Below are 10,905 nucleotides of genomic sequence, written 5' to 3' on the forward strand. Positions count from 1 at the left end.
GCTATATATGCACTGACTAGAATTGGAGATGGGAAGATGAAGGTTTTTTCTATCACAGAATGCCACCAAATGTGTATGCTGGTCACTTGTCCATATGTGTTGAGGGTTATGGTTGAATAACTTCAGGTCCCAGCACCTTGGAAGGGATACTATAGGACTGAATGTTACCTTTTAACAAAAATTACAAGGAAGTACTCATTTATATTTAAGAGTTCAATAAAGCTGTAATTTTATCTGTGTATATTATTGTGTGCCAGCACCCTTGCATACTAAATCAACACAGATTAAAAGAGAAACTTAGGTTGGACCAGTAACCAAGGAAACTCATCCCTACCTCATAATTAAGGTTCACTTAATTTCATCCACTATTTAAAGTTTTGGAGTGGCCAGGTTCCACTTCATTCACCGTTCGTCATCCAATCCTACGTTGCCCCATGAGAAGCGTAGAAGCCCGGGGCTAGGCACGTTGGTCCTGACATTTAAGATGAGAGTGACCAGCCTCACTTATCCCTATGTGGCATTACATGAGCAATAAACCCCAACCACCCCTTGGATATAACCCTGCACTGGCTCAATCTGACGAGTGCCTTAATTACCCACTAAACTGCCAGGCACCATAATTTGGTTATAAGGTTGCCACCCAGCACTGTGCATGGTTTCCTGGTGAACAAGAAACCATTTGGCTTAACTACAATAAATGGCAAACACCTGAAGCCCCCCTCCCGAACCAAATGCTAAAGAGGGGTGCCTTCGTGCATTGCTCTAACTGAATAATGCTGCTGCAGTTATGTAAATGTCCCTCAACTTCCTGTCACTCACTTCAGCATGCAGTTAACCAAGTTCAAATTCAGATGAATCTGGGCCCACAATATTGATTCAGGGCCACTTGGCCAGTCTTATTAACCCTGTCATTTGGTATACCATCATCATCCAGACTTCCTTTTCAACAAGAATAAACTTTTGCTCAATACCAATCTACAGTACTTAGTGAACTTAAAGTGCAGCACATCAAGAATAACCTTCTCCGTGTGTCTTTTGTTTTATTCTTGCTACCTGCAGATTATTATATTCAGGCTAGGAGAAACTTTTCAAACTGGATGCATTAGATACAGCATCACATAACTCTTTCCTTACGAGATGTTGCCCTTACACCGTACAAAATTATCTGGCAAAAGTAAGAACAATATATGTCACTGTAATGAAGGGGTAACAGTTAAATTTCAAAATGGCTTGATCTGTTATATTGCCGGAAAATTACAAAATAGTGAGTTGGGGTCTTCAGTTTCAAAGAAGAAGAAGAAAAAAAAAGACATCATAATGCATTATCTCCAACTCACCATCCAGGGGAAAAAAAAAAAAAAAAAGGCAAATATATCCTAATGCACTATCTCCAACTCACCACCCAGCCTTAGTCATGACTCTCCTACTTCTTTTCCTGCTGTAGTGCTTTGGCCACATACAGCTTGCCAAGAGATTGGCTACAGAACTGTGATATCTGTTTGCAGTAGTTGGAGATCTGACCAGAGGTAATCATGGCATCCAATCGTGGCAGCGGGGCAATAGGCTTGAACTGTTTGCTAATATCCTCTTCAGGCAGCGGTGGCTCCCCACGGGCCTGCCTTTGGGCGTTCTCTGCAGCCTGCAATGAATGCATTAGGGTTAAAAAACTGAATTCATGATGGAGGTGGGGATGGTTAACTTGACAATGACAGGGTTAGGGTAAGGATGTTTAACTCATGATGGATGTAAGGATGTTTAGGTTGGTTGACCTATTTTGACTATGAAATACATTGTCTTCCTTATAAGTTGGCCCTGAAGTTCCCTTTTTATTATACAGTCCACAGTAAATTACAGAGAAGCTGACAACAAAAGTTCCCTTCACTTGTTACCTACCAAGATGATTTGACAGCTACCCCCAATATACAGTGCCAGAATTATGGAAAACATTCATGATAACTGAAGAAATCTCTGACTAGTATCATACAAAGATTGTTTAAGAAGGACTGAATATGGAAAGATCATGCAGCATGGACAAATGCCATTAGGTCACCAAGGCTGACATATACAAGCATGTTGGAGCCTTCATAAACGAAATGAAACAATTGTTTATCCTAGTATACAGCAGAAGTCTGACTCAAATATCCTAAATCTGTCCTCAAATATCAAAACCTTCTTTCCTGTAATGGGGTTTAGAGGGATCATGAAACCACCAAAAATTAAACAGGAAAGAAGTCCTGTATTAGCAAAATGTGCTTCTGGCACTTACCATAACAGTACGTAGGTATTTTGTGGTTTTAAATTGTCGTAAAAGGAAAAATGCCTGGGACCTATAAGGATAACTCATATAAGGCCTGCGTATTCATTATCGCGCAAATTTGCTATCAGGCCCCATGTTCGGTTCCAATTACGCACATTAACCAATGGATAACTTAAATCCTGATTTATACAGGAATTCAAGCAAAACCTCACAATTCAACATTCTATAACAATGCTTGCTTTTCTAGCCATGAGTGTGTTGTCCCAGATGATTGGCTGAAGAGTGTACTTGTAAATGTGTATAAAGGGAAGGGTGATGCCCTGGAAAGAGGAAATTATAGAGGTATAAAGCTTTTAGATCAGATAATGAAGGTAATGGAGAGAGTTTTAAAAGGTATGATTAGAGGAAGAGTGAATATTGATGAGATGCAGTTTGGGTTTATGCCAGGTGGGGGGACCACTGATGCCATATTCATTGTTCGACAGCTTCAGGAAAAATATATTGGTAGGAGAAGGGATCTTTATTTTGTTTTTGTTGATTTGGAAAAGGCCTTTGCCAGAGTCCCTAGAGAAGTGGTGAAGTGGGCAATGAGAAAGCTTGGCTTGGAGGAGTGGCTGGTTAGGGTGGTTATGGCCATGTATGTGGGTGCCCACACCCAGGTGAGAGTGAATAAGGATCTGCGTGATGAGTTTTCCGTGAATGTTGGTGTGCATCAGGGGTCAGTCTTGAGTCCCATGTTGTTTATCATGGTACTTGAAGCCCTTTCACGTGACCTTAGAAACGGACTCCCGTGGGAGTTGTTGTATGCTGATGATTTGGTGTTGATTTCAGAGAACGAAAGGGAGGCGGAGGAAAGGTTTAGGAAGTGGAGAGATGGTATGGGGAAAAAGGGTTTAAGGGTAAATGCAGATAAAACAAAAGTGATGATATCTAGGGTTGGTGGCGGTACTGTCAAAGACGAGGGAGAGTGGCCATGTGCAGTTTGCCACAAGGGCGTGGGAAGTAATTCCATCTTGTGCGGTGTGTGTGATAAATGGGTGCATAAGAGATGTATTGGTATCAGAGGTAGACTGCGAGATAATGCTGATTTTATGTGTACGGAATGCCGGGGTGAGCAGGTGGAGATTGTCAGACGTGAAAGGATTGAACTTGCTGGTGAATCTCTTGAGTGTGTGGAAGAGTTTTGTTATTTGGGAGACATGTTGTATGCTGGAGGTGGGACTGGAGCTAGCTCTGTGGCTAGGGTGAGAAGTGGTTGGAAGAAGTTCAGGGAGCTCTTACCTCTCCTGACATTGAGAGGGCTCTCCCTACGTGCTAAGGGGTCTTTGTATGCAGCATGTGTTAGGAGTGTAAAGCTGTATGGTAGTGAGACCAGGGCAGTGAAGGAGGAAGATATTCACCGGCTCATACGTACAGAAATGACAATGATTAGGTGGATGTGCAGTGCGTCCCTGCGTCCACGGCCTGGAGGGGCTGGGTTTACGATGGAAGAGTTGAGAGGTAGGATGGGACTGGAGTGTATTGGTGTTGTGATGCGGAGAGGTAGATTGAGGTGGTTTGGACATGTGGAGAGGATGGGGGATGATAATTGGGTGAGGAAGGTGAGAAGTGTTAATATTGGGGGTGGGGTTATGAGGGGCAGACCGAGAAAGACATAGGACGAGGTCATTAAGTGTGACCTTACGGTTAAGGGACTGAACAGGGAGGCTGCAATGGATTGTGCAGCGTGGAGAGCTGCCATTAGGTGACCAAGGCCGACACATGCAAGCATGTTGGAGCCTTTAAAAAAAACGAACGAAAAACGAAAATACAAATCATGTGAATTATAACTGACTCAGACCTTTTCTTGCTAGCAATATGTTACTAAACTGAAAAGGACAAAGAATAATTGTGAAACACTCTGAAATTATGATCTGATGATCACTGACATAAACAATCCAATTATTACAAGTTACAACTGTTTGATTTTAAAAAATACTTCTGATTGTCAATGGATTAAGAGAGGTATAAATGTGCATTCTACAAGTCTAAGTATTTTTATGCAACACTAACCCTCTTCTGCATGAACTTGTGCTTGTCCTGAAGTTGCTTAGCATTCTGACGTTGATAATTGTTGAACTTGTTGGCCTCCTGACTGAGGTCATCCACATACTCCATCAGACAACGCAACTGCCGGTCTAGAGTTGACATTGTACCCAGATCCAGGAACTGTTTGCCCTCACTTCCTGGCATCAGCTATTAAACGAGAGCATCAGTCTGTGACTCATCAATGACCAGGTAAAAAAAAAAAAAAAAAAAAAAATGCTGCAAGGATAATTCAATCTGCTGGTGTGGGTATAGCAGAAGCTATGGTTGTTTCATGAAACTAGTTGTCAACCATGCAAGCACAGGATGTAGAAAAGCTACCACTATAAAACATGAAAGATATGAAAGTCCAGTCCCATACAAAATGATGCAGGCTAGATACTGGTACTGGCGAGTGAACTGTCCCAACAACATAAACGGATCCAACAACAAAGATTTGCAGTAAACGGATCATCCTGTGTACAGTATAATGATGCATATATGGATCCCTTCTAAAGCCAACATGAAAAAGCTCAGTTCACCAGGCATATCTCCTGAGTGCTAAACAGGATAAAACTATTAATAAATCTCAATATGAAATACCCATTGGCTATGATGTTATGAACTCCAATACAGTACATACAGCCCTGTACTAAACACAGTCCTTTTTAACCCATTAACTGCTCTATACAGCCTGGGCTGTTCCGAGTGCGACTGCTCAATATAGCCCTGGCTGCACATGTGAATTTTGAATATAGTGCCATGGTGACCAAGGCCGACCCATGCAAGCATGTTTGAGCCTTCAAAACCAAAACCGAAAAAGAAAACGAAAACCATACATTCCAATTGGGAATCAGACACTTTGATGTTCATCCATGGCTTTACCAAGGTAAATATTGAGCTAATATTTCGTTACTATATACTTTGGCATGTGTTCTCTCAATTCCTAAAACAAAATTTGGCCTTTGGGAAATTTCATTTTTACCCTTATGTCTGCGCACCGCGGACACCTCCAAAAAACCGCCATGCGCAGTTAACAGGTTAATATTCTCTGATTAGCTACCTGTATTAAGTTTTTGATGAACAACAGTAACATCTAATATTCACTTATTCTTTTATGAATGAGTGGTTTCTGGGCATTTTACCCCTTCCATCAAAACCTGGATGTATGTTTCACCTGGAGTTGCATTTGTGAGCACATATCCTAAAGGTTACATAAGAACTGACTATAACAGCATTTACATGACATATTCTGAACCGCATAACATCCCGTCAAACCACCCACCTCATACAGTTCGGACAGGAGTGTGTTGACGAGGTGAGAATTCTTGATAACCAACCGTATCTCTTGGAACAGTGTTTCAAAGCCGAGCCTCATCTTCTTAAGTGTCTCAGGCGTGTAGTCCCGCTCCTGCACTGTATTGATGGCTTCAGGAGTCAGCCGATATGCCTTAATTGACAGGAATCCTCGTGCAGTCTTAATTGGATCTGTCCAACAGGTGGAAATTTTAAAATGTAACATAGTTTGGTTAAGAAAGTAATCATCATCATCTTTATTCTTCATCATCCGGACCTCCTTTCCCACCCTAGGGCAGAGTGAGGAGTAGCAACATCCAGACAGCCCAAGTCTGCTCACTCCAATGGGCCATGCTTCCATTCACTCATCATTCAAGCCCTTGGAATCCTGGCTCTATCTGATACGCCAAAAGCTTTCACCACATTCCGCAGCTTCACGTAAATGTATTCGATTGAGTCAATCTGAATGGCCATGCAAATCTGCCCATTTGGCTGGGACCCTGGGAAGGTATTGAGCCCTCTGAAACATCTGCCATGATTAAAAGATTTTAGATAGTAGAATCTGGGGGAAACTTAACCCGGTCAAAAACCCTGGTTATATGGTTACCACCCAGCGTAGGTACCAGTTTCCTGGGTAGAAGAAACCATTTGGCTTGTCACTCAGTGTACAGACAACAGGGCACCCCTACATTAAGTGAGTGGATGATGGGTGCCCCCACCTACCACTTTGATACTGTTGTTAACCCCTTGAATCACATGATACATTTAACTGGTTCATTCTTACTACAGTACTTCCAGACTACTGTATTCAATTCACTTTAGGAAAGACATCATTTACTGAAGAAATGTCTGTTATCAGCAAGAATATAGCAAAAAAAAGAAGTTCTTGGGCTGACAGGGTTAACATGGCAGGTTGTACAACAGCAACAAATTTCAGTGTTATGAATTGTTCATTCATTCATCATCTAATCTAGTGTTGCTCCATGAAGAGTGTACAAGCTTGGAGCTAGGCAAGTTGGTTCTGACATTTAGGATGAAAGTGACCAGCGTCACTCATCCCTGAGTGGCATTACGTGAGCAATAAACCCCAACCACACCTTGGATATAAACCTGCACTGGCTCAATCCCATCGAAGCACCTTAATAAATGGAAGAAATTATCTAACGATCTTTAGCTACAGTATAAAGAGGAATCTGTGACAATCCTAGTAGATTTTCTGTGGTGTATAGCAATATAACGCTGTATTCTTGTAAATAAAACTGACCATAGATAAGGACGACAGACTCTTCAATGCTGGTCTGGTATGAGAACTGAGACTCAAGAAGCTGGGTGGTGATGAAATTGCCAAGCTGTGTGCTCTGGTACCATCCCACACTCAGGTGGTCCACGTTAACTTTACGCAGGTGTCGCATCATCTCCAGCTGATAGTCCTCTGATGAGTAAAAAAAAAAAACTCAATCTCTTTAAATTATTACCATCCATTTACACAGTGTACTAACTTGAAAAATACTGGAAAAAAAATAAAAACAAACCATGGGACAAGTAGACTAACATATAAACTAAAATTTCCCTCAAAGTACTAGTATCTGATATTTTTATGATCTATAAGTTTTAAAAATATAGTACACAAAGTCATATTAACTCTTCATTTACACTTCACTGATGAATCAACCCAACACCCATCACTTCAGTACAGTATCTGTCTATATCTAATTCACTTCATGCCGAGCTAGGCCTAAATTACTGTACAATGTTAACTCTAAATGGTTGATATGATGAATGCTGTCAGGAGGCTGAAGAATTGGAAGGCAGGTGCTGAGGAGATAAAACGGAGATGATAAAACAATGGAAATAGCAATGTCAAAATACAGTTACGTATTACAAATCCAAGAACAGGAAGGCGCGTGTTTGTGAGGTATATACAGTACTGTACATATACAAGTAGGTAACATGCCTGGACCCTGAAATGTTCCTGCCACTGTATAAGGCACTAATCATGCCACGACTCAAGTATTCCATCCAGGTATGGTCTCCGTATACCAGTAGGGACATACTGAAACTGGAGCAGGTGCAACATTGAGCCACAAAATTAGTTCCACAACTGACTGGGCTTCCATATAAACAGAGGTTGACTTGCCCTGGTATCGTATCAAAAGAGCAGCACAGGATTAGAGGGGATATAACTGAAACCTACAAAATATTAAAATGTCTTGAAAAGGTCAAGGATGGTTGTTTCCTACAGCTAACACCAAGGGATACCCACCTATAAACACAGGGACACAGTCTACAACTAGCAAAGCCCCAACACAGAACAACCCAGAGGAATAACTTCATTAGTACGAGTGATAAATAAATGGAATAGTCTAAGTCTGTAATTAGTAGCCCCAGTCCTAGCATTTTTAAGAATAAGTACAACCAGCATGAGACTGAGCTATTGAGAAAAGGCACCCTTTATGAGCTTCGACAACCTTGCCTCTTACTATCAATATGGTACAGTAAGGTATGCTAAGGTAAGACAGTTAAAATAATACAAATAGGCCTATATTGGTCCTACTGCTTATAACATTGACTGTTTGCTGGGAATTAAGATTACAAGACTGAAGCTAAACTGACCTTCATCGACATCATCAGCATGGCGGGGGAAGGGGAAGCAGTTGGTGATCTCGAGCCGTTCATCCACCACTAGCCCCAGCAGGACCCCCTGGGCCACCTCTGTGTTGCCAGCACCCTCCTCATGGCAGTGCTTGATTATTTTCATCAACGCCTGGCAAAAGTACCGTATCATGAGGTTAAGACCAATGCTTGCAAGCACAATAGGTCCTCATTATTTGTAATGGATGTGTTTTCAAACACCACAACCTTTTCCTTACAAGTGATTACGGTACTGTGCATGAATTAGGTGAAATTCTGACATATCAACTTAATAGGTGAGAGAGTGGTGGAGACTGTGACAACTGGGAAAATTAGGATGCAGGGAGGAGGGAGGTTCAATTAGTAAATAAGCATTATTAAATAGGAAGACTCCATGCAACCAAATATTTGAGCTCTGATTTTCACAAATGGTTCACCAAACCAATCCATGGTACATCCTTCACATCTAAGCATGACACAAATCATATACACCTATCACAAGCAGACCTATCTGAGAGAACCTCATTCTGAGGTCCTAATCTGAGTCAAGCAAGCCTTTCTTCTATGACTTGGATGCATTTGTGAAAACCGAGCACATAACAACTGGTTTTATAAAGAATTTAGCAGTGTACCAATTGTATAAGCTACAAAATGATCATATCAGGCATCACAGCAATCCATCCATCCATCCATTGCCAGACGCCATGTATCCCAAACGGGGTGGCCAACAGCTTAGAGTTAATTGTTTTACAGGGAGGGGCACTAATCCTCCACCAACCCCACTTGACACATAGGGATGCCAACAGCATCTGGTGTTCCCAGGCGGTCACCCATCCAAGTACTGACCAGACCCAACGTTGCTTACCTAAGTGAAAAACCAGTTGTAAAACATAAAAATCCCAAATTCTCTGACTGTATACCAAGGGTGTAAAGTATTTTTACTCCCTAACCCTGGCAATTTACAAAACATGTTAATTTATTTATAAATTCTACCTACCTATGGTCAGATGTTTTTAATTTCAACTTTTGAAATTTTGGCTCAGACTTTCAGAATCTCAGTTTCCTAACGGTACATATTAACTATCTCCCTTATATTATACTAGGCATAAAAATGGTATCACCAAAATGATGTATTTGATGAAATACATCTGTAACACACCAAACTGAAGTGACTAAACTGGGAATGATGTTCCAGTACCAATAAAATTACATCCCACTTACCCACTCTGAACAGCTGGTAACACCAGAAAAATTCCACTTTAGGGAAGTGAGTGATCTAGAAGTCAAGAATTTCCCCTAAATCTATGCCATGGCACATAAATGAAAAAGTCTTACCCCGAATTCAATAATGAGTGAAATTATTAAGTATACTGGTCAAAGTTCAAACTCTTCCTGTGAAACAACAGAGACCACAATATTGTGACTCTAACACTCATACTTAGTAAAAAATCTCCTACTAGGTTATTTAAAGGTATACTTTTATCTATTTATGGCCCGACTTGCTCCACATTAACTAATCCTACCAGCACCTGAAAGACCTTGCACTGACCGGAACCCTTACCTTACAAGTGTCACATAATGCTTTCAGAAATATGTTTACACTTAGGGTAATGGGCCAGTCCTAGTCTGTGCTTGCTTTTGCACTTAATCGTACTCACCAGACCTTCAAGCTGCACCACATTGATGTTGCAGCGGCCACTATCTGACTCCCTCTTATTGCGTGAGGACGACATGTTTACTAAGAGAATGAAGCACGTCGGCGACTCGGCCCGTCTAGCGCTGGGGACAGAGAAAATTGATTTCATTCCAATAAGGATATATCTTCACTCAGTAAGAGATATCTGACCCTTTAAATTTATTTACATTTATATTTGTTTAATAGAAATTTTCATGAAGATTTTCCTTTGTATATTACTACGAGCCTAAATAATTGTATAATCATCATCATTATCATCATCATCATTGTCCTTTTCCCCACCTAATGATGATAAAGTAGAATGAAGGAACAAAAAAGAGAAAGTTAATTACAAAAGGGATTGAGTGATTGAAAGGTTTGGTTGGCTGATTGAAAGGTTTATACAGTAATTTGTAACTATCTATCTATCTATTGCCAGACGCCATAATCCCGTACGGGGTGGCCATTTGACTCTGAGTTGTTTGTTTTACAGGGAGGGGCACTAAAAAGAGAAAGTTAATTACAAAAGGGATTGAGTGATTGAAAGGTTTGGTTGGCTGATTGAAAGGTTTATACTGTAATTTGTAACTACTGACTGAACATAGTTAATTTTTCGCTGAAGGAGGTGTGTGGCATGGCTCACCACCTTATTTCGTATAAATACAACTCTGTATACCTTTACAACAATAAACTCCATTGCCTTGCACTGCCTTGATTGCTTCTTCCCTTTGTGGCCTCTTTGAAAGTTTTCCCCAACTGAACAGTTGAGAAAAAGTTTATCTTTCACACTCCTCCATATCTGGTCAGGTACAGCCTCAGACCCACTTTTCTCCCAAGCCTGATCCCATCAACTTGAATAACTTGGGTCTTCCTTCTCTTATTTTGCCCAAGTTATCAATAGGATCAGGCAATATCTGACCTTCACTGATTGTCCAGTGACTCTGCTCACTCCCTCACTGTGAACATGTCCCCTGTTTTCAGT

The 10,905-nt window shown here is 41.0% G+C and overlaps 1 protein-coding gene across 1 annotated transcript; it reads right to left on the minus strand.

Annotated features, from left to right (window-relative positions):
• Positions 1 to 1,149: 1,149 nt before the first annotated feature.
• Positions 1,150 to 10,016, minus strand: eIF3h (eukaryotic translation initiation factor 3 subunit h). Its single transcript, XM_080285615.1, has 6 exons — positions 9,907 to 10,016; positions 8,231 to 8,381; positions 6,882 to 7,049; positions 5,607 to 5,809; positions 4,310 to 4,492; positions 1,150 to 1,639 (listed from the first exon to the last, which is right to left on the minus strand). The coding sequence occupies exons 1-6, from the start codon at positions 9,979 to 9,981 to the stop codon at positions 1,424 to 1,426; spliced, it is 996 nt and encodes a 331-aa protein (XP_080141741.1). The 5' UTR covers positions 9,982 to 10,016; the 3' UTR covers positions 1,150 to 1,423.
• Between the last annotated feature and the right edge of the window lie 889 nt (positions 10,017 to 10,905).

Source organism: Coenobita brevimanus, chromosome 107 (assembly GCF_032717465.1).
Source record: "Coenobita brevimanus isolate Jiangsu-jjx chromosome 107, ASM3271746v2, whole genome shotgun sequence".
NCBI lineage: Eukaryota > Metazoa > Arthropoda > Malacostraca > Decapoda > Coenobitidae > Coenobita > Coenobita brevimanus.